This window comes from Calypte anna, chromosome 2, assembly GCF_003957555.1.
Source record: "Calypte anna isolate BGI_N300 chromosome 2, bCalAnn1_v1.p, whole genome shotgun sequence".
NCBI lineage: Eukaryota > Metazoa > Chordata > Aves > Apodiformes > Trochilidae > Calypte > Calypte anna.
The window spans coordinates 61,614,085-61,638,239 of record NC_044245.1 but is presented as its reverse complement, the minus strand read 5'-3'; the positions used below and the strand labels follow the sequence as shown (position 1 = coordinate 61,638,239).

Genomic DNA, 24,155 nt, shown 5'->3' with positions numbered 1-24,155 from the left:
TGGCGTGTTGGGCAGACAGCATTGACTGGCAACAGCCAAAAAGGAGCAGGAACATTTCTTTTCCCCAGATCTGATGATTTAAAGTGATAAGGAAGAAAAAGATACACCTTTAAAATTGTTTATGCAGGGAGTTTAATAAAAAGTTATGCACATCTCAGGATGCTGAAGGTCAATCTGTAGAATAGTTAATTTCGTAAACAAAATGGACAAAAATATTCCACAGGTATTTTTCTGTACGATGGAGCCTGCTTTAGGAGTGCCCCAAAATCTGTCTCATTTTAAAAAGGTGAGATAAAACCAAAAACAAGATAGGAGGTAAGTTATTTAAATTCATTTTAATCAACCTAAAAACTTTAGTATATACAGCACCTCCAAAAAATAATCTAGTCCCCATTGTCTGTGTCTGTCTGAGAAGTCATCAACTTTTTCAAGACACTTAATTTCACAGTGGTTGCCTGAAAAGGTAGAAAGAGCAACAAATTAATAAATAATTAGTCACTGGAAAATGCAAGGTCTCAGGAAGAAAAATTTTAAAATCTTATCCACAGGTTTCCTGATGCAATGGAAAAAAATGCACAGATGGAAATTTATCCACCTCTTTTGCATTGGGAGTCAACTGTCCATGCCAATGACTGGGCACAGACACTACAAGTGTCTCAGAATGTTCTAAATTTAAAAGAAGTGCCATATCAAAGCATATAATGAAGAACTTTTAAGATTAAATTCCCATAATAATTCTGAATTTCATTATTTTGATGGATTTAAGTTGTAGATGTAGGATTTTCTTTGCATGGTGTGTTATTTTTCATTTTTGGCTGCAGAAATACAGCAGAGACTGTAGAACTGGCATTTAAAGGCTCAGACTGCAGCTACAAGAGCACTAAGTGCAGTATGAATCCTGGGAGAATGGAAAGATGCTAAGGGGAGGAAAGAGACAGTATTAATCTCTTGAGCTTTCTTCATACCTTTGGAAGAGCTGAGAATTTGTCTTGACATCAAAATCTCTGTGGCTAAATTTGGTATTTATATTAGTTATTTTCCCCATTATTTTTCCATTACTCTGTCCCTTAGATATGAAACAAATTATCCCTTGCCACAGGACAAGGTAAAAACATATAAGCATGTGTTTCTGTCTTTTGGAAAAAATTCCTAAGGGTTAGATGAAATACTACTTACCAAACAAGCTTTTAATTTCAGATTCAGGAACATAAAATGGTGGGCCTGAAAGAAAATGGATGAAGCTAAGCTGAGAGAAGACACAGGAAGGAGACAAACATTTACACCTCATCAGAAGAGCCTGCCCTATCACTCACAGCATCTGGCCCACAATCAGGCCCCAGTGTGTCACATCACCTGCAGGAACCTGAAAATACCACATCCAATAAATAGTGGCACCATGGTGGGTCACCAAACACCTCCAGGCTGCAGCTAGGACAGCTACAGTATCAGAAGTTACTAATATGCCAAGGATACAACCACCTTGGTGTACTATGTGCTACAATCTCTTTATACTGCCATGGCATAATTAAAGCTAAGGGCTGAATAAAGTTAGAGTTAGCAATTAAGTAACCTTTTTTCCCCCCTTCTTTTTTCCCCTTTTTTTCCCCTAAATTTCCATCCCTCCCCCCAGCTGAAGAGCCCCAAAGCAGCAAGAAATCTGTTTTAAGAGCTAACAATTAATTAAAAAAAAATTAAAGACCTCAGATTTGCTGTGTAATAGTATGTATAAGAGGGAAAAATACTTAATGATTTTACAGAGCTTCGTCTCTTCCATGCATATTCAGACCAGGAAAGAGGATCAAGTTGGGCAACATGTTGGGTTGCAAGTATTGGGTAATCAGGGTAAAGCCAGTATTTGTGAGAATGCTTAAAGCTCCCCAGGCTAGACAGGATTTTACTTTAAGTATTTAATCCACACTTCCCCTTTTATTTCTTTCTTAATGTACCACATCTGTCCTCCACTTAGCATGTCTGGATGCAAGACAGAAAGCAAATTTAGTCTCCAACTTGGTCAGCATCTAAGATTTTTAGCGCACAATTGTATTGGTGTGATCAGCTGACAAAGCTCTCCTGGCAGAACAGATAGGGAATATATATTAGTATCTACAACCTCTGCATACAATCTGTATTACAGCATGCAAAATCAAAACACAAATAATACAAAGTTCTCACCTTTGTGTTTGTTTGGATCATATGAAACTGTAGCAAGGAGATAAGAAGAATTTTTCTTCATTAGGGTGATCATCAAATTGACATAGCTAGAAGAAGAAAGTTCTACTTTATTATTTTGAAACTCTACAAATATTCAAGCATAGCATTCAAAGCATTTAAAAGAAGAGGTAATATACTTCCCTGCAGGGACAACTTGAATTGAACTGCACAGAAACTAAGCAAAGTTTAGTTTGAATTTCATGTAACATCTCAAATAAAAGTCACCTTTCACAATTCATAAAAAAGTTGTGGATTTTTTTCTTTTGGTTTTTTTTTTTTTTTTTTACATAGCAATTTGAAAGCTAAGAGACAAAATCTAGTATTCACATACCACAGTTTAGAATACAGTACACAATACACTACTGATCTTTAAAAATTCTTGTGAATTCAAGATGATGTATCTAATTTAAAAAATCCTGGGGGCAAAGTCAAACTACATTTGGGTTGTCTATAGGCAAGAACAAAAAGCTGGACTAAAGAGAAGGGAGGGGGAAAAAGAACAAAGAGAGGAGAAGCAGATGGGCTAAAAAGGAAATAATAAAAATCAGATGAGAATTGCAGCTCTGCTTCTATTGGGTTGTAACAAACCACATATTTTCCCACCAAGAGGCAGGGCCGCTTCCTGAAGGAAGTTCACAAGTCAAGAGTACAGCACTCTGCAACTGCTACTAATGCTTGTGGTAGGGTAGAACTCATGTAGGCAACTCCTTTAAATGAAAGAGGACTCATCGACAACTGGCAGGAGGAAAAACACATGTCACTGCGCACATCAGAGGAAATAACAAAGCAGATTTACTCACCGTTGTCTGTCGCATGGATTCACAGCTACTAGAGCTCCTCTGTCCCACGCCCCATCAAACTGGTCAACTATTGAGCTATGAGCAGATGAGGAAAAAGGCTTAAAAATAATAACAGGCGCCCTCACCTTTATTCAGATGCATCTGTGAAGTCACAAGAATTCTCCAACTAGCTGTATTCTCCCACTACCTCTCTGTTACAGTCCAGCAATTTCATAAGCCAAACCAATATGAGCTGGCATCAAAGGAAAACCATCCCCATCCCCCTCCCAGTACATGGCACTGCTGTGATAGCAAAGAAGTGATGGAATTGTTCAGCATTTCCCCATTTTAGGGGATCTTGAGACACAGCAGGGAGGAAGGAAAGTAGCTTAAACACATTTAGGTTACAGGTCTGGCATTCTGGCAATCATACCCTGCTGTGACTCTTGAGACAGCAGTAACACACACTCAACGTCAACTGATCTTGGCCACGAGCTGAAGTCCACACATTATTTCAAACATGAGTTAAGAAAGGTGTCTCGTTGCTTTAGCATAATTGAACTCAACACACCCAGCAATTTTGAACACCTCAGTTCCCAGCTATGTGCTCAGGACAGTTAGCTTCAGCTTGCAATTTGTTTAATATTTGAAAAGTTAAGTTATGCTCCTGCTTGCCTCAGTCTACCACCACCACAGACATTTTTGCTCCTGGATATGCTGGCAAATGGCTTCAGTGAGCACCCAAAAACCTGCAAGTGGCCAAGACCATTGGAAAGTGCCTTTATAAATGGCTGGTAAGGGTCAGGGTCAGGGTGCAGTCAGGGTGACACTAGAGTTAAGGATATTTGGGAGGAAGGAAGAACCTTGTTTCTGGTAAATATTAAAACAGGGAGTTCAGAGAGTAAGTTAGTAACAACCTACTAGCTTATATAATTGCATAATATAAAAGAAAGTCTGAAATTATATTACTTAGTGAGAGTAACGGCATTGGGAATTGTGCAAGAACTTTCTGCCTACTGGGAAAGTGCCAGAGTCCAATTACATCACCTCTCTCTTCTGTACTACTTTTGGCTGGGGTAAAGTTACATCTCTTCACAGTAGCTTGCACAGGGCTATGCTTCGGATTTGTGCCAAAATATAGTATCAATAACACACTGATATTTTAGTTACTGCTAAATAATGTAACACAGCATCAGTGCCTTTTCTGCTCCTCACCCAACCAGTCTGTAAGTTGAAGGCTCACAAGATGTTGGGAGGGGACACTCTAGCTGGAAGTGCCTTTCTTGCTCCTGAGGCCCGAGGAGCTGCTGGTCTCTCCATTGCCTCACACAAGAGTAAGCTGCTCTCTGTAGGTGTGTGTCCCACCTTTATTGGCCCCCTGGTAATAGGGGGCCTGTCCTAACCAGGCACAGGTGGACTCACACCCACTCTTTGGCAACTCGAGGCACCTGGTTTATCTTGTTTCTCTACAGGACACAATTGGGGCAGCTGACCCCAGCTGACCAAAGGGAGATTCCAAACCATATGAAATCATGCTCCCTGAAAAAGCAGGGGCAAGGTTGGCTGGGGTGAGGCTGCTGCTCAGGGACTGGCTGGGCATCTCTCAGTTGATGGTCGGGCAATTGTTTTCATTTGCATCACTTGTCTTTCTTGGGGTTTACTCTCCTTTCTTTCGTGTGCTTTTATTGTTCTTCCTTATATATATATATATATATATATATATATATAATCTTTTTAATTGTTAAACTGTTTTTATTTCAACTCACAGGTTTTTTACTCACACCCCTCTGCCTGTCCCCTCTATCCCACCAGTGTGGGCAGTGGGCAAGCGGCTGTGTGGTGTTTAGTTGCCAGATGAGGCTAAACCACAGCAACTTTTTCTCCTTGCCTGCATGACTTTAGCCAAGCTCCTGAAGTATTCTGCACTTGTTTCCTCTTCCCAACTTTAGCCTTGTCTATCTGGGATGGTGGCAGTGGCTCCATACAGGCATTTAATGTTTTTTACTCCCCACTGATTTCCCCAGGGCCTACAGATGTTGCAGGCTGCAGGCAGCCTCATGCTGTGGTCTTCCCCCAGTCCTGGTCTCCTGGTTGTCCAGATCTCAGAACCTGAGTGTCTGGGTGTTGCCATCCTGTCAGCACATCCAGTTTCCTTCTGATATGAACCAAGGCATGAGGAAAAGGTCAAAAAAGTTACACAGCTGTCTTTCATCCTGATGGGGAGCCAGGGTGAAGGTAAAGTGTTAGGAAATGCTCCTCTTGAGTCTACCTTTTTTAAGGAACACTAAGTGTACCTCTGTACCGTGATACAGTGTATTCCTGTATCCCAATGTTTCCCAATGTTTCAGCCCTACATTATCTCCTGCCATGTGTTTAAATAGTATGTAGCGTGACAGATCACAGTCTTGATACTACAACTACGAAAAATTAACATGCAAAGCAAAGACTTTTGTACCTGCAGAAATGTCACTGGATTTAAGCAGCAAAGTTGTGAATTTTTATCTCTGCAGATGTTTAGCAGTTTCAGTTAGTGAAATTTTTTTTGTTTAAGGTTTGCAGCCAAACTTGTAGTAATAGGTACAATGGTTGTGTAATGGAACTATGTAACTGTTTCAGATGGGTCCCAGAGTTCCCACAAAGACAGTAATTCCTGTTACTCTTTAACTAGCACAGTCTTTGAAACCTATCATTCTGACAAAGGTCAGGAGCACACTTCAGTTCTTCTTTAATGAACGCCAGGCTAATGGAGATTAAAAGGATTTGTTAGCAGGCCAGCCTCAACAAGACGGAAATAATTCTAATTTCCATAATTACTGGGTAATTAATAAAATTTTCTGTACATAGAAAAAGTAGAAGAGTGTGTGCATTTTTCTAGTCTCAGGTGTCTGCTGACTGCTGTAGGGAATGTAGTTCATGCTTTCACCATTACTGCACCCTGTAAGAACCATGCACTCAGAATATGCATCTGCTAATTTATTTAATGGAAAACAAACTATATACTAGACCCAGCAATATGTACTGAAAATGTCACTCGTTACCTATTTTTGGTTTATTTCAAAGTATTATTCCACCATGTTATGACAGAAGTTACAGGTTTCCCCATGCTACTTGCTACAAAACTTTGCACTGAATTTTTCAAAAACTGCTGACAAGAAGTTTAAACAACCCCTGGGCAACTTGTCAGCTCATAGCAAGGAGGATTTATAGGGGTCTATGCAGCAAGTTGCTACATTGCAGGGGAAAGGTGGGGAAGAAGCCAGGCAGTATCTACAAAGTCACATTCATATACACCTGTTCTGAGGAACTCACTTAGCAAAATGAGTTTTAAACACACTATTCATATGAACTGGATTCAGCTGCACCAGCAGAAGTCTGAGCAGCAGCCTATTGTCTAAAAGATTCTGGAGTCTAGGAATGAATATTCTTTTTTCTTTCAATTAATGTGGGAGGGGGAAAAAAAATCACATATCATATAGTACCACCATGTTCTAGTGTCCTAAACTACCTATTATGCCTGTATATGCTTTAGTTCTGAATAGCCCATCCAAGTAAAGATTAAGATTTGTTCTCCTCCTTCTTATTGAACAGCCATGGACTCCTTGTTCCTGTCAGTTGTTTGTGAAAAGAACTAACAAACATACATACAAAACTTCACCAAAACCTCATGATATAGGGAAAAGTACTTCTGATTAAGAGCGGCAAGTGGAGGGAACTATAGTGCAGACTCAGTGCACCTTCAGCTTCCTACAAGATACATTACAAATGCAGAATGACACTGCTTGTTTGCATCCTCTCCAATCTCCATCTGCCCCAGGACTGCTCTGAGGACATTTTAGGACAGATTTAATATGCCTGTTGCCACCACCACTAGGAGATTTCTTCAGACAAATAAATATGCCAGATGCAAATAAATATGCCAGAGAGTCCAATTTGTTGAAAAAATTTTCAGGAGTCAGAACTGTAGATTGTATTGAAGAATTTTGTATTTTCTGTTATGTCTTTTAACTAAGAAATAAAGACATTTTAGCACTAAAAATTCTTCAGAATACATTAGTAAGTTCAGCTGTGTTTGTCATGACACCTGCAGAGCCAGTGTTTGATAATATCTGATGTAGCCACATACACTGGAGTGATGTAATGCAAAGTCCATTGAGAAAGTACATTAAATAAGGCATGGGACACATAAAATCAATGTGTACAGCTTTACCTATGCGTATGTTAATCAATAGCTTAGGGACAAAATATATTTAGCACTTAGCTAAAGTCTAACTAAGAAGTCTGCCTAAGATGACACCTCTGGGTATATTTGCTTTACTTTTACTAAGATACTCTGCAAGGGATTGTGCTAGGATTTTGCTTCATAGAATCCATAAAAATGTAATCTTGTTTTTAGTGTAAAGTAAACATTTTTTTTATAATTTCCACAGGACATCTTAGAACAAGAAGCACATTTAAAGACGTTTAGTTGGCATCTTTATCTAATGGTCAACAACAATTAGTTTTTGATGGAGATTGGCTATTCACCTTTCTCACACAGATTAATAAGAGTTTTCTTGAGAGGACTTGTTTAAATTCTTCATGAAAGATTCAAGCAAAATATGATAGTATTATGAAAGTATTGATACATGTTTGATTATAGAGAATTGTAAAACACACAGTGCATTCCTACCTGGACAGATCATAAATATTGCAGCAGTACAGAGAAATGTTCCCAGAGGTACTCTACAATAAAGAACAAAGAAAGAATACTTATTAGCAAATTATTTTTAAATATGCATTTAATTAGTGTGTAAGTACAGTTTATACCTTAAAATACACACCTACGCTGTTTTTAAATATACTCTTAATTGTAAAGGAGAAAAACTGTAAGAAACATTTTAGTTTTCATTTACTAAAGTACCTCTGATCCCTTCAAGAAAGGTTCTGGTCTACCAAGGCATGCATCTGTACAATTTAAAAAAAATTTTACATTCAGGTACTTCAGCATCATAAGAAAAGAAGGCCATGGTAATCAGCCCAAAAGAACTTCTCAGACCAGAATTACAGGTCAGAGCTCTCTTTCAGGCCTCTTCAGAAGAGGCAAATGATTACCACTAAGGGAGAGGTACAAAAGCAGGATGACTTGTTTGTGCAGTTATGCCTGCATTGCATGACTAACCACACCAGATCAGTTCACAATGAGAGGAAATGCACCTGCAACTTCTTTGCTCCTGAAATCTCTGGGACTGGCTCCTCGTGGTAAGGCACACCGTGTTCTGCAAAAAACTCCTTCAGTGCTTTTTCGCTGACTTCCACACCGACGATGTAGTGCCCCATGTCTGCCAACCTGCACAAAGAGGAGAGGGGTCCCAAGTTTACCTGAGGCCCACAGGTTGGACAGTTAACAAATGTCTATCTCTCATACAGCATTTATTAATTATGGAAACCCTGGTTATAGGATGCACTGGCACATGTTTCACATTGTACTGAACACGCTTCCCCTTCATGATCTGAGCTTAAATTAACACCATGCAACATACAGCTGACCAGGACTCAGAGGCTTCATATATGGTCAATGGATCACTCATTTTATTTATTTATTTCTATGAACCTGATGGAAACCCAGGTGATTTTGCAGACAAACTGCCCATTTCAGTTTCCAGAAATCTGTTCTGCAGCAGCTGGGGCACTGTGTCTATCCAGCTTGGTAGAAATATTTAACTCAGCAGGGCAGGGTAACCTCTTCACTGCTGCACATGCATCAGCACAACAGCAACGTGCATCACAGCCTGCACTCAGCCTAGTAAGTGATGACGATGATAAAACCCAGGAACTGGGACTAATTTGATCACTTGAGGGTGCAGTTCAGTCAGGGGCTTTTCATTTGCCTTCTCCCCTCAAGAAAAAACACTGGCTTATACAGCTCCTAATTATAAATATAACCCACCCCAAAGAGTAGAAGTAAAATAATAAATATTTAAAAAGTGGAAGTCATATGTATCCCAAATCATTTAAGTTCCCAGTGTGACATGCCACACAGTCCCTTGAGAACATGCCCTGGCACAACTGACCACACTGGGGGCAATTTAAGTTGGCATTGCCACCAAAAGAAGCAGTGGTAAAGGCATAGTTTCAGTCACTCTGTTAGACACAAATTCAGCATTCCCCAAGGTGAACTGTGGACAGCCAGGAGGACTTTTAGATTAGTGCTTATCTATCCCCCTCATGCTACTATACAAAACGTCAGCAATTTAAAACAAAGTTCCTCCTCCCTTCAGTCTCCAGTGACATTGCTTTCCTACCAGCAGAGATGCAGCACATTTCCATTGGCCAATATAAGGTTGGGAATTCCCCCTCTACCTCCCTCCTTTTCCACATCAAATAAGATTTTTGATCATATAATCTGTGCTTTACCATTTCATCTCTACTGCTTTACCGCAAAGTGGGAAAAATATCCTTAGTCCACTTCTGCCATTTAAAAGAACATCCAAATACTTCCGGAGGAGCCTGCAGAATAAGACACATTTTATTTAGCACTAAGAGTATCAGTGCTGGCACATTAAAGGCCAAATGCCAGACATTATGCAACATATCATACAAACTCCATGATGGAACACAGATTCTTGGTTCAACCTGCTTCATACCATTAAAAATAAAAACATAAAAGAAAAACATTCATCTTCCATTTACTTAGAAAGTAAATTGAAATTTCTGCTAGAAACAAACACATTTTTTGTTCTGTTTTCTGTTTGTCTTTTCAAGTAAACAAACAAAATAACACACTTCTAAGGGGGCCAAAACAGACAGTTTAAGTAGAGCAATTATTAAACTTCTGTATCAATCTAATCACTCAACAGGTATTAAATGTAACTTTCATTGGTGGAAAGACAATATAATCAGGTTTGCTTTCCTATGTCCCCGTCTTCTACTTCACAGCATTTTCTCCCATGCCATCTGCATATGGTTTTAGGCCCACTTCATAAATTATGAACAGAAGTGAAGAGCTTCTGCACTGGAAAATTTAAGACTTTTATCCAAGCTATCAAAGCTTTATAATGTAAAACCTGATTCAAGAGTAAGTTCTAAATTAATTTAAATCTGTACTCTTCTCTGCCCTTCTTTGACCAATGCAGGTCACAAAAGTATGTGTATTTAAATTTCAAGCTTTGCCTGTGTTAAATAATTTTCTTCTAATAAAGCTCCACTTTCTACTCCATTAGGGGTTCTTTGAATAAGTCAAGTTATTCATCTCACAGCATTTCTTTAAACCACTTAGGCAAAAGAGTAACATCACGTACGGATGCCCTTGTTCCTTGTGAAACCCAATGTTACCCATTTCCCATTTTTGCAGCCACTCCGCTTCAGTCACCACTCTGTCTTTCTGTGACCCAATATCAGAACCTTCCAGGACCCCGGATGCCTCTGCTGAGAGCTCCATCGTCCCCAGGGAGTGACAGTAGCTGTGGGAAAAAAAAAAAAAAAAAAAAAAAAAAAAAGAGATTGAGAGAGAGAAATTACCCTCACCTAACGAAGTTTAGAACTGGCTCTTGCTTCGTTGACTCTAATAAAAACTTAGTACAGGTTAAGAGATTATGTTTTGGGGACTATCTAAATGTAGCTGTACTGATCACGACAGCCCATGCCCTGGCTGTCAGTGGCTTCTGATAGACTATTTTTTTTTTTTTTTTTTTCCCGGAGTGAAGCCTGCTCAAACGCGCCCTGTTAAGCATTAGGGAAAGGCCGGTGACCTCCCGGCTTGGACACATCTGGAAGCCACCCAGAGGCTGCCTGGCCCCATTGCCCCCTGGGGTAAGAGGGGAGAGGAGGAGCGGAGGGCAGCGCTGGGGAGACGCGGGCTCAAGCCGGGGCCGGTGAGTATCAGGCAGATACCGACACTGCCCCCTCTCTCATGTGAAACCGGTGGGCGGGGGAAGAGCAAAAGCCTCTAGCAGTGAAGGAGGGTCCCCTCTCAGCCCCCCCCGCCCTCCACACCTCACTCCTTACGACCCCCTGTCCGGGAGGCGGAGGGTACCTGCGCGGAGGCTGCGGTGGGACCCGCGGGGGCTGCAGGGCCGGGGCGGTGCCTCTCCGCCCTCCCCCTCGCTACGCACCGCGGAGAGCGGAAGCGGCGGCAGCAGGAGGCGGGCTGAGGGTGCACGGCACCGGGGAGGAGGAGGATGGTGGCGGGGATGGCGGCGGCAGTGGCGGTGGTGAGTGACTCCCTTCCTTCGGCTGCAGCGCCCGCCGGGGGGGCCTCTTGCCCCCATGCCCCGGCGTCAGGGCAGGTGCGAGCACCGCCCCCCCGTCCTCACCTCCTCTCTTCTTCTTTCCTTCCCCCTTCTCCTCCCTTTTCTCCGCCGCTATAGCTCTAGCAGGAGGCGGCGCGGACACGCGTGAATGTGGTCTCCGTCCCTCGAGTGACCCGGCCCCGAGGTGAGTGCCAGGCGCCTCCCCCCGCTGCCGGCCGGCACCCCTGGGGACCTCCCTCTTCTCCGCTGACATCCCCTCCAGGGACACCCCTCCTTCGGGGACACCCCTTATGGACTCTGCCTGTCGCCAGCTGTGGCAGCCGTGGCCCGGGCGCTGCTGAGCGCTGGCCCCGGGGGGGGGCGGGGGCGGCCGCGGGCTGTCAGCTGCGGTCAGCCGGGAGCCGGCGACTTCTTACTCGGGGGTGAGTTTTAAAGGAGTTGCGCGCTCCGTAGTCCTACCACCCCTTGTTGACCGGGCTGCTTGCTCTCTTTTCCTCTCTGTGTCGCTGTATATGTGCCATTTCTTGCACCCCCTTCCCCCCCCTCCTTTTACCTCCTTCCTTCCACAGCCGCCCCCGAAGACAGACTTGCTGGCAGCGGTACAGGTGAACTCCACAAAGCTTTCCCGTATAGGCCACACGTTCCCCATGGGTGAAATGTTGTAGAATGTCATAGGGTATTATGGCACCTCTCTGCTTTTAATGGGCCTATTTTCTCAGCCGGTAAAATGATGTTTATGGTTTACAAACTCAGGTAAAGCTTAGTGAAGTAAGCAAGGTTTACTTGTTCTTTAAAAATCTAGGAGGTTTTTTTGGGTTGTTTTGGGAGCTGAAATGGGGATCAAGAGGCATACACCTGGACGCCATAGCTTTGCTTACAGTTATATGTATAAGCTGATCCTTTTTTTTTTTTTTTTTTCCTCTTCACCTCCCTCTTTCACTTTTCTGTAGTGAACCTGTTTGTGTTTCTCTGCCTTTCAAACCAGGGGACCTCTCTGAATCTTAAACATCTTAACCATAATTCTCAGTGACTGCCGCCTTTTCTTTTTCTAACCCTATATATGCAATGGAACAGTTGCAAGTCCTTTTACCTGCTTGGATAAAGGGCCTTGCAACAGACTGTCAGCACCTGGCAGTCACTAAAATGAGTTGCCTCATGCCTTGCTGAGCACTAAGGTAATCCATAGTCTCTGACTGTAAAGGCAATGTATGTAGGACTGTAGAGTGATACAGAGAGATACTGTTGTATCCAATCCAGAAGGAAGGCTCTGGAGGAAAAAAGCCACCATTTCCTGGGGCGTTACACAGCAGTTCAAGGGAAATCTCATGTAAATGAAATGGGTTGGTTTTCCTTTCTCTATACTCCAACCTCATCCACCCCTGTACAGTGGTAAGGTGCAGTGATGATTTGTTTTGAGTTATTTCTAGATAATAAGGATTGACTGACTTATTTTTATTCTTCCTCCCTCTAATAATTTATAACTGGGGGATTGTATAAAAAATAGTTATTTTTGCATGGTGATATCTGAACTAATTTTCCACTTATGTGGATATCTTCATGCAACTTCTCCTCCCCTCCCAAATAACTTTCTTTTGTCATGAGAGGAGAATGAAGCACCACTTTACTTGATTTGCATCAGTTTCATTTGAAAATTTGTAAAGATATCCCATTCTCTCTGTGTTACCTCTACCTCTAGCAGAATTCTGGAATGAAACTACTGCTACTATGTCCATCACTGTCAGCTTCAACAAGGAAGATGCAGTCTGGAACAGAGAGAATTGAGAAGTCTCAAGTATATTTAAAAATACATATAATTACAAACCCTACTACAACACGATAACATTCATGATGCAGTGCTGAAGTATAAGGGTTTCATTTCCACTTCCTTTCTCTATGTGGTAGAGCACATTTAGATTTAATTCTTCCTCCAGGCTCTTTATTGGTGTTTTATTCTCTCTGAAAAGCATCCCTTTGATAATACCATTTTAAATATGCTTTCATGTTTCTGTGGCATACTCTCTCACACTCCACACTTTCTAGTTTGGATGATAAACTGTGGCCTTTTCCGTGTTCCCACCAGTGTAGTCAAAGACACCTGTAGAGCTCTCTAAACCTTTTATTTTCTCCTATAGTATGCTTACCAACAAAGTTTTTAATATTCTGATCATCTATAATTACATTGCAATTACAGTTTAGACTTAAAATTCTGATGTACTTTTATAGGAGGGTGTGTAAAGTCTTGGGACTGGTTGTTTACCTTGCATTGCACATCTCTTCTGTATGCTGTTTGGAAAAGTGCTTTACAGTGCAAATTTCTTGCCACCAATAAATCAGTAGTTAGCAGGACGAGCACTGCTCAAAGTGGTATTTCAATGCTTGCATTATGAGCTGATGACAATTTACTTGGCCAACCCAAATTCCTATCCAGGTCTTCACGTAATGCAAATCAGATTATTGAAATCCAGGATATGCTGATCTGGAACAAATCCTGTCAAGATGTACTCAAGGATCTAATCTTAACTCTGAATTTAGTTTATTTTAAACTTTCCTGTAATGCTTCACTCTAATTTTTCTCTTGAATTGTCAAGCAGATTCTTACCTAGGTGACTCTGACAGAAGTAATACTGTGAGTGGCTGTGCTCCCCAGGTGGTTAGACAGCTCTGCAAAGTCAAGCAATTTATAACTACTCCCTAACTTTTAAAAATTTTTTTAAAATTTTATTTTATTTTTCCAGATCTAGTAGTACAATGTCAACTGGAAGGGTACGAACAAAAAAAAAGGCATGTTCTTCAGACCAGTCTCCAGACAACCTTCCTCTGAGAAGTTCTGGAAGACAGGTATTTATAATAATTTTAAACCACCTCTGTTTTGCACTCTGGTATTTTTTTATTTTCTGTTGACATTTATAAAGAAATTGGGCTTTGCTATGGATAAGTTAGGACTTAGAGTACTTATCCAGAGAGAGGGAGAAACTGCCTAAAAGTAGGCAAACTGTTTCATTTGTGAACAATATTCAAAAAGTGTTGAATATAACTTGTAAATACCGATTTCTGTACAGCCAGACAAAGCTGTCTGCACATCCAGATGGAGGCCTAAAACAACAGGACCTTTGATGCCCAGAAGAGGCGTTTGATATATAGCTTTGTATCTGGAGTCCAAAAAAACCCCAAGCCTACCCTAATATCTTATTTGAGGCACAGCTAAGATTTCCACTAATTAATATTACTAAGTAAGTGAAGAAGAGATTTTCTGAAGGAGAATAGAATGAGCGCATGAGGCTTGACTCATTAGCATGTGATGGAGCTTAAAATATGATTTAAACTGGAAGCTTTGCTTATAATTTCTTCAATGGCATCATTTAGAGTAAGGCAAGACATTTTTAGCTTTAAATGATATTCCAGTCTTACTGGTTTTGGTTTGGTGGGTTTTTTTGTTTGTGGGTTTTGTCTGTTTGCTTTTTTATTTCTCTTCTGGGGGAAGTATTTGTTTGGTTGGGGTTTTTCTGTTTTGTTGTTTTTTCTTTTTAGAAATACTGACCTACTTTCACAGCTGTTTCATGCTGCAACTATTTCACAATAGATAAAAAAAAAATTCATTAGTACCATTTTAACCATTTGATGCTACCCACAACCTGCAAAACTGCATGAATGTCATTTGGTAGAAGATGCATTTGTGTCATTTCTGGTCAGATTTCAGTTATTCTTTATTAGGTGAAGAAGAAACCAGCTGAAGCAGCAGATGATGATGATGAAGCATCAGAGAAGAAATACAGGAAGTGTGAAAAAGCTGGATGCACTGCAACATGTCCTGTTTGCTTTGCCAGTGCAGCTGAAAGGTTCGTTTCTTTTTATTTACATTTTCCATGGACATTCAATTGAAGCTGAAGTTTAGGACCCTAACTGTATTCTGAAAAATCTCTTTAGTTTCTAACAATACAGGGAGAATCAAAAGTTGTAGTAATACGAGTCTTAAGGTGCCAGGAAAGTGTCACAAGTTATTCCCATTGAAGATAAATTTCTACTGTGCAAGTTGTTAATTCAGATATAGAATGTCTTTATAATGCTCTTATATATGTTATTAATAGTATCTTCTGGAACATGCCTTGCTTCTCTGAAACTGAGAGTGTATTAGTGTAATTTGAGGAAGCTAACCTTACTTTTGAGATGGAAAATCAAAGTCTTGAGATGAGATTCTGACCTTGAAATTTTAGGTCTGGGGAGACAGTCATAGTTGTTTGAACTCTTAGTTTTTGAGCTGTTTGTGGCTTTCACAAGTCCTTCTGCTTTCTGACCCTGGAGGTACTGAATGCATGGTACTGGCAAGGTGTATCTATAATAAGCAACATGTTAGACCTCACTATGCAGTTGGCTGACTGTAATAATACAGCAGTCCTCTCTCACTGGTTAATTGAGACAAACTTCCCTTCTTTTATTTATTTTACAGTGAAATAAAATAATTCAGTGTTTCATTTAATTATCTGTGTGGATTGTTCTTTGGTGGCACAAGGTCAATATATTCTGGATGTTGTCAAAGGAAAGCCAAGTGTTTTGGCAGTTGTGTGAGAGACTTGTAGAGGAACTGGGCACATGACAGACCAACACTGGTGATGATGCAGTTTGTTGTTTAGGAACCAACAGACACTGCTTAGTCATATTTTAAAATAATTATTTTAATATTTTGGTTTCCATGTGCCCCCCACCCCCCAAGAAAACAATTTTTACATTATTTATTTGAGATATTTTCATGGCTATCTATTGCAGCTAGTAGCTTAGGTCACTGCTTTTTACTTCATGTTTTTTTCATTGTCCATTTATCTTGAACCATTTAATTGAGCTGAATGAGAGTTTTCTAAGTGAAGAGTGATTGTCTTGTTTGATGGATATTATCTTTGCTAATGGATATTTCTTTCTGAGAGTAATAAAGAATAAGATTCCAGAATGTGTAACTGCTTCCTCAGGGTTTTCTCTCATTGGGTTAAAATCACAGCCAGCTCAGTCACATGAAAATAATAGGCAACATCTGTTTTGTGTTCAGATTTGCTTTTATGGTTTTGTCAGTAGTTCTGGGGTGGGGATGTTGTAATGAATCAGTTGATCACACATACAAGAATACTGATTTAAATTATCCCTCTCATGTCTGCACTCAAGTCAGAACAAAGTGGAACAAAGTAAATCTACTGTAATTTTTTAAGGAGAGGGACTTTACCTCATATTTGCAACATTTGCAAAATGCTTGGTGTTTCACTGCACAAACTGTAAGAGCAAATGTATTTCATGTTCAGGAAATGTCTGCTTAAAGGGTATTAAAGACAGGCTCAGTTGACCATTGTTTGCAGGAGGGTGCTGGAAGCCATTCTGACTATAAAGCTGCACATTGTGTACATTTTGCCTCCTTTGCATCTGGTGTTGCTTAGTTTGGAAACTGGAAATTTTTGAGAAAATTGAAATGATCTTATTGTTATTTGTATGACTGTAGTGCCTTGTGCAAGTCAGCCTTTGTGAATGTTACATAAAGCCCTGGCCTTGTCCTGAATATTCTGTTCATGTTCTAGAATGTGCTAGGCAATAGATAGATTTTTCCTAAATGCATTGTAAATCTATTTCGATGTCTTCTGCGTTACAGGTGTGCTAAAAATGGGTATACATCTAGGTGGTATCATCTTTCCTGTGGGGAACACTTCTGCAATGAATGTTTTGACCACTATTACCGAAGGTAGGTTGCCAGTTAAGGTTGTGCCTTTTCAGTGCTTATTAAAATGTGGCAGATGTTACAGCTGTTGGAACACCATGTGCATAAGCACAATACAAAGACTTGTACTCTCTTCTTGGTTTACTTGAAATGAGGCTCAGATATTGCTGCTAAAACTGCAGGTGTGGTATGGACTAATCATCAACTTAAACACAGCAGTGTGAACAAAACTGATTCCTGTAGAGAGGGAGGTTTGTGTGTGCAGTTACTCTGAGGCTTTTGTCATTTCCAAAAGAACATCACAGAATTTTAGATTATGAGCACAGTTTTAAGTAAATCTCTTCTCCTTTATAAAGCAAATTCAGTTTACAGCGTGAGCACAGGAGGCCTTTCCTCTGTGTAACATCAAATCTGTGAGCAGATTTAACTCTTGCAGTTCGGCGAAGTCTCTGCTCAGGCTCCTGTAGTGGTCTCAGCTCCTAGCTCCTTCTCATCTGAGTGGGAGCTGCATCCAGCTCTTCTAAGACTTTTGGGTACTTATGTGCTCAGCAGTACCTGCCACTCAGTCTAGACTTTATATACTGGGATATGTGGTCATTATTAAAAAGACATTGTGGTCAGGATGCAGTTTATTGCTCTTTTAAGAACATTTACTGTCTCATTTTTTAATAGGAAAAATATAGGACTCTCTACAGCCTTTTTTCTCTGTCCTTACATAAAATGTTTGATTTTAGAATAACCGGTGTGGCTTGAAATGAACTAGATATTCAGTTTTCTGACTGCTTGCTGCTTTCTCTTTCTTTGTAGCCATAAAGATGGTTATGAGAAATACACTGGCTGGAAAAGGATTTGGACAAGTAATGGTAAAAGTGAGCCCAGTCCAAAAGCCTTCATGGCTGATCAACAGCTTCCTTACTGGGTAAGATGGAGGGTTATTTATTTACTAGGGTATATTTCAATGTGATGTTCTGATGTGAGTTTCTGATACTGTGTGTTCAAGCAACAAGTCAGCTGAGTGGTTGCAGGGGTTTTCTAGTGTTAGAGGACCGTGAAAAAGCTCAAAATCAGCTTCTCCACAGTTGGAGACCTTCTCCACACCCTGCAAAGAATAACCTTCTGTTGCTTTTCAGTGAAGTAACATCAGAGATATGTGATGTTCAGGTGTAGTAAGGCTTGGTGGGGAAGAGAGAGTGTGCCAACTATAGGAAACTGAGTATGAAAGACTTTCAAACCAGATTTTGTATTTCCCTAGTAAAGAGATCCAAAGAAGAGAGACTGGAACTGAAGGAGGTTTGGTGGTGGTGTTTTGTTGTTGCTGTTCTTTTGGTGGTGAACAATGTGCTTTTGCTAGAATGCCTGCAAAATCCAGTGTAGAATTGGGTTAAATTAATTTTGGAATTAGGTTCTGTGCAGAAATTCAGTCTTAACAGGAGATGGGTACAAGATTTCTGTCATACTTATGACCTGTGGATCAGATGAGAAGCAATTCAGCAATTATATGTGACAACTGACAACTGCCTCATATCTCTCTTCTTAGATTTCTAACTGATTGCTTTTGCTTCATTAATCTTATCTGTAACTAAGACAGTAAGAAGTAAAAACATGTTTGTTTTTTGACTTGTAGGTGCAGTGCACAAAGCCAGACTGTGGTAAATGGCGTCAGCTGACAAAGGAAATCCAGCTGACACCACAAATAGCAAAAACCTACAGATGTGGTATGAAACTGAACAATTCCACCAAGGTAACACAGAAGATTTTTGCTCATATGGAAAATAACAAGTTGATTTTTTTTCTTGTTTGCAGACATTAATTTCTGCTTGTTTTCTGCTTGATGTTTCTAATACCAAAACCCTTGTGTGACAGCCTTGAGAGCTGCGTGGGGAGATGGCCTACGTGGGTTTTTTGTCTTCTGTTTCCTGAGATGAAATGTCAAGAAAGAAGTATCTGAAAGACTCTCTCTGCACAGTCAGTTGTAAAATCCTTCATTCTGATGCTATGGAAAGATTGTTGGCATGCACAGGATAGACTTACACCAAAATGTTGGTTTCAATTTTGTTTATCCATGCTTCATTACTGAAGAAAGCATTTGAAAAGCTCAATGGGCTTTTATTAATTTCTAGCGAGTCTGTCATGGGGCTTCACATGACAAACTTCAGCTTTGGCATGAAGATGATTCCTGAAACTTGGAAGAGTCCTTGCAGTGCCTTAGAATCTATATATTTAAAAACATAACTTAAAAATACTGACTGTATGAAAATCAGAAGAGTCAGCATTTACTCTTGAACCTTTGTGATAAAGATTCTCCTATTTTCTCCCCTCCCATCTGTTTCTTTCAGTGTTCCACTAAAATTCATGGCATATGAATCCCAAGAAAAATATGTATTTTAGAGTCTGATTAGTAGAAATTTTTTAACAAATGAGTGTTCTGACTTTCTGGTCTGCTGTCTATTAAGTATGCATTTATCTATCATTTATTTTTAGTAACATAGTAACCTCTGCTACAGAAGATTAACACTAGTACATTTTTTGTTTGTTTTTTAAGTTTAAAGAACCATGCCAGGGCCAAATTACTTCAGTTTTATATTTGCTTTTTGTTGTAATACTTTTTGTATTTATTTTTTGTATTTGTCAGAACATCTCTGACACTATTTATTTTTCTTTCAGAGTGAGGGCTCAGACCAGTGTTCTATGCCTGAGGACTTGGTGAGTAGTGGCTATTCTTACTCATTTGTCCCATAACATGAAGGCAATCTTAAAGCACAGCATATTTCTTTCCCTCTCATGGCCCTTTGGGTAATTATGGTGGAATTTATGCATTTTGCTTAGGAAAATGTCAAGACACTATTTGCAACAGAGCCTAGGGCCTTCTTCTTTCTCGTCTTTTTCCTCTTTTCCCTTACCATACCAACTAGCTTTCAGGTGGGTCATAGTGTCTTTAGGTTGTGACCCATGATTCAAGGTTTCCTTCTAATTCTCATTTTTCCTAAGGCCAAACAATATTGTCAGCTTTCAAATAAAATTATCCATCCGAACATTTCCCTTTTAAGTGGTTTCTACCTTTAGTCAAGCTATTCTACTCTTTTTGAAGACCGCGAGAGACCATCAAAACATGTTTTCTCTCTCTTCTCCTCCATATACAAAACTAGACTTGTTGTATGTTGGTGTTCCAATGGGTTTATGATCATGTAACCCTGCATTTCAGCTTTGGTGTGCTCTGAGGTTCAATACCCCAATGCTGGAAAGTTTACCTGAGGTACCTCAATCCCAGGAAACACATCCGAGTTAATTATTGACTCCTGTAGCAGATCTGTGGTTTTGTTTCCTTAATGCATGTTCGATTTGTAAATTAATGCTGAATCATTAGTGTTTGTTAGGAGTTTAGAAGGTTTTTGATGGGGATAGCAGAATCTATATTAAACTGATACGTTAGCCTAGACTTCTATAAGTTCAGGTTTCTGGCTACATAAACAACTGCAACTGTTTTATGAAGGGCCTCATAATGCCCAGCTGCGTTGTCAGGGCATGTCTTGTGTGTTTGCTTTCCACATGAGTGTGGAGTTTGTGGAGTTTCAGCTCCTTTTCTGAGGAACAGGTTAATGCTACAGGTTTTCTGTGTCAGGCTGAGGAAGGGGGAAAAGGGAGGCAAAATACCTTTGGCTTGCAGTTCTGTGATTGGTACTGCTGGTGCTTTGTGGTCTCAGTTTTGGCGGGAGAGGGGGGAACTGGTTCATTTTCCAACATTTTCCAAGTACTGACGTGTTCTCTTCTCCCCTCTTCCCTTCACTTCTCCGCTTGGCCAGAGAGTGGCTGAAGTTTCAGACCATTGGTGGTACTCCATGCTCATACTCCCTCCTTTGCTGAAAGACAGTGTGGCAGCTCCCTTTCTAGCTGCATATTATCCAGACTGCGTGGGCATGAGTCCATCCTGTACCAGCACTAATCGGTTACCTGGGGAATCCAACCCTGTGAAGTTAGAGCACTTAAAGAGCGTGCCTAATTTGACTGGTAAGGGCCATCTGCAGGGCTCTGTTGCTTAAATAGGTGTGATAAATTTTGTCTTGTGTGTAAGGCACATAGTTAGTGCTCCTGACTCAGAAATACCAGTTCTCTTCTCAACACTAATACACACTCTCTGTGTGACTGCCTCCATACTTCTTTGATGCAATTTACTCGTTTGTAGATAATACATTTTGTATGGCATTTCTTTAGGGAGTAAGCACAGACTGCACAGGCTTTTTGTTTACCACCTGTCATTTGTTTACAGAAACAGGAAATTAACATGTGGGTACTCAAAGATTGTTTGCATTCTTAAGGAAATGAAGATTTATCAAAAGAAAACATTATCCTGCTAGTTTTCATAGTGTGGATCTTTGGGGCTTTGGAGAAAAGGATTTGATTCCTTAAGGCACTCAGATTTTGTTTAGGTTAATTTTTTTTGCTAATGACAACTCTGAGATTGATGGCATGTGAGTTAAGACCTGCAGAACAACTCAGGTATAGAGAAAGGCAGTTAAGAATTCCTGTAATCATCTTTGAGAGAGTGCTTTGAGAACAGTTCAACCTCAGTGTTGTCTTAGCAGGCTTTGTTCTTCTTAGGTGCTGAAAATAAATCTGTTAATCTATTCAATAGATATTTATCAATATTCCAATAGGAAATATCAATATTCCAATAGGAAACTTCATTAAACAGAGCTGCCAATATTGCATATGGAAGATGATTACTTTTAATTACCAGGTGTTCTGGGCACTATTGGGTGTTGAAAATGAAAGCGGTTCAGAGGACTGTGTTAGCCTGTAGAGTGATTCAGACAGTAGACTTAAATTTAGATCCTCTCCCTTTTTGGACTCATCATGACATCCAAGGGCACATACTGTTTCTGTGAAAAAACTTCAGCTCTGATAGATCTAAGACATACCCATCAGGTAGCAGGACAATAGTTAATACTGCCCAGCCTAGAGGGTAGGATAGGGGAGAACAATATAAATTAAATAATTCTGAAGTGGTAAGAGGCTGGAAAGCTTTGTTACTTTTTTATCTGTGTGAGGTCAGTGGGTCATCTTAGAGGGAAAAGGATGTGATGAAGATAACTGTGGAATATGACTAGGTTTTGGTGTGTCTTTATTCAGTTGCAGGCATGAACAAATATTTTCAGCCTTTTTACCAGCCCAATGAATGTGGGAAAGCACTCTGTGTGAGGCCAGATGTCATGGAACTGGATGAGCTCTATGAGTTTCCAGAATATTCACGAGACCCTACCATGTACCTGGCTTTGAGAAACCTGATCTTGGCTCTGTGGTACACAAACTGCAAGGTAGGAGATGCCAATAGTTAACTTGCTTGTTTACAAATAGTAGCTGCATTTTTGGGATGTGAACTCTTCTTATGGATTGGGCTCTCTTCTTCAGTGTCTCCTTATACACCAGAAAAATTGCTCCCATCTTTTTGAAAATACATAGTAAGAGCAGCCAGCTTTTGTTTTGGTTGGGTTTTGTTGACTATGATGCCTTGGAGCCTCTTTTGTAGTAAAATACAAAAGTTCTAGGAGTATTAAAAATCTAGTGTGTCTGCCCAGCTATTAACTTGTAAAGGGATGGTAGAACATTTATGAATGGTTTGCGGGTACTTTATGATTCTTTTTTTTTTTCCATGTTACTGTTGGAAAGGGAAGTGATTATCTATTTACATATTTTAACTCTATGACACTGCCCTCAGTGGAATTGCTGGAATTTCACATACCGAAGCTTTCAGAAACTGATGTCTGTACTTCAGACAGTACTTCTGCACTGTGAGGAGTTTGGATATTAATCTATTATTTAGATTGCAATTTTGGAATCGTTTTTACTGAAATGTCATTGAGAGCATTGCCACCAGCAGATTTTGCAATTAGGGATGCATTTCATACCGTTCCTGTAATGACGGAGTAGACCATGGAGTTTGCAAGAGTATCTTTTAGACTCATTTGCTTTTATTCCATGTCAGTCTAGCCTAATAAATTGTTAGCTTAATATGTAAAGCTAGCTAAGCAAGGAACTTCCACAAAAGTTGCTTTAAACATGCTCTTAGAAGCCTGGTTCATAATTAGTTTTTACCATCTGGTTTAAATATGATGCAGACTCATGAGAAAAGAGAATATCTGAAAATCAACACTTTCTATCCTTTGTCTCTCATTTGCAGGAAGCCCTTACCCCCCAAAAATGCGTCCATCACATCATTGTTCGAGGCCTTGTGCGTATTCGGTGTGTACAGGAAATGGAGAGGATACTTTATTTTATGACAAGGAAAGGGCTTATCAATACAGGGGTTTTATCAGTTGGTCCTGACCAGTATCTTCTTCCTAAAGAATACCACAATGTAAGTTGCTACATTATCAGTGCTATAAAGCTATGTGATGTGGGTCATGTATTTTTGGTTCTGGATTTTTTTACTCATTTAATTATTGTTCCTACCATTTATGTAAAAATCACATCTAAATTTATTTCATGTTCTTCACCTGGTTCTCACCTACCTTCAGTTGTTATGGAAACTACAGACACAGGCCTCTTCATAACAGGGCTTTTTGTTTGAAGATTTGTGGAATTTAGTCCTTTTGATTTGTGATTCCTAGTTGTGCTTTTCAGATGAATGGGAACAGTGTGAAGAATACACGATGCACTTAGGTTCTTCTCATGGCTGAACCTTGTAATTCACCTCTGCTTCCATAGGTGGGAAAAATCCTGTTCCATATTGGTTTGCAAGAACTGTGATAAAAGGGCACCTATTTATGACTAGTGATTTGCTTGGCAGCACACAGAAACTTAGCAAAATCATGTATTTTGTAGTGATCTATCTCCTAGAAATTGTAAGCTTATTTATGTTTGGAAAGTTTATTTGTATATAATTTTAATTTATAAAATGCTTTCACTGGTCAACCCAATCTGTGATTGAAATCATTACAAGGTAAGTCTGTTTCTTGTCTGATAACTACAGTAGAATTCATTACTTGATTTGTAGTGAAATGAGGCAACCAGGTGCCACTAATTACCAAGTAGTGGCCATGAGCTTGTGTTAAGCCCACCTGTGCCTGATTAGGGTGGGCCCCCACTGTGAGGGTGAGGCTTGAATGGTTACCTTTTATTGGCCCCCTAAATCTGCTCATGCGCAGTGGGGCCTGCCCTAATCAGGCACAGGTGGGCTTAACACAAGCTCATGCCCACTACCTGGTAATTAGTGGCACCTGGTTGCCTCATTTCACTACAGTTGACTGACAA

The 24,155-nt window shown here is 40.1% G+C and overlaps 2 protein-coding genes across 6 annotated transcripts in view; one reads left to right on the top strand and one right to left on the bottom strand.

Annotated features, from left to right (window-relative positions):
- Positions 1 to 319: 319 nt before the first annotated feature.
- Positions 320 to 11,159, bottom strand: TPMT (thiopurine S-methyltransferase). 3 transcript variants are annotated; one of them, XM_030444499.1, is made up of 9 exons: positions 10,962 to 11,159; positions 10,268 to 10,429; positions 9,384 to 9,476; positions 8,184 to 8,316; positions 7,660 to 7,712; positions 3,012 to 3,086; positions 2,173 to 2,258; positions 1,177 to 1,221; positions 320 to 455 (listed from the first exon to the last, which is right to left on the bottom strand). In XM_030444499.1, exons 2-9 carry the CDS (start codon positions 10,405 to 10,407, stop codon positions 340 to 342), a joined length of 741 nt encoding a protein of 246 aa, XP_030300359.1. In that variant the 5' UTR covers positions 10,408 to 10,429; positions 10,962 to 11,159; the 3' UTR covers positions 320 to 339. The 3 variants fall into 3 exon arrangements, with proteins under 3 accessions (XP_030300359.1, XP_008495370.1, XP_030300360.1); XM_008497148.2 differs by having other exon boundaries at positions 11,002 to 11,157; XM_030444500.1 differs by lacking the exon at positions 10,962 to 11,159 and having other exon boundaries at positions 10,302 to 10,391.
- Positions 11,035 to 24,155, top strand: part of KDM1B (lysine demethylase 1B) — a 27,767-nt gene continuing 14,646 nt past the window's right edge. Inside the window, exons 1-11 of one of the 3 annotated variants that reach the window (XM_030444496.1) lie at positions 11,035 to 11,179; positions 11,336 to 11,402; positions 13,954 to 14,056; positions 14,930 to 15,054; positions 16,842 to 16,931; positions 17,715 to 17,826; positions 18,532 to 18,648; positions 19,572 to 19,610; positions 20,708 to 20,912; positions 22,035 to 22,219; positions 23,083 to 23,259. In XM_030444496.1, the coding sequence (XP_030300356.1) occupies positions 13,967 to 14,056; positions 14,930 to 15,054; positions 16,842 to 16,931; positions 17,715 to 17,826; positions 18,532 to 18,648; positions 19,572 to 19,610; positions 20,708 to 20,912; positions 22,035 to 22,219; positions 23,083 to 23,259 (1,140 nt within the window). In that variant the 5' untranslated portion in view covers positions 11,035 to 11,179; positions 11,336 to 11,402; positions 13,954 to 13,966. Of the gene's footprint in view, positions 11,180 to 11,335; positions 11,641 to 13,953; positions 14,057 to 14,929; positions 15,055 to 16,841; positions 16,932 to 17,714; positions 17,827 to 18,531; positions 18,649 to 19,571; positions 19,611 to 20,707; positions 20,913 to 22,034; positions 22,220 to 23,082; positions 23,260 to 24,155 lie in introns of all 3 variants that reach the window. The other 2 variants (XM_030444497.1, XM_030444498.1) reach the window with 2 other exon arrangements.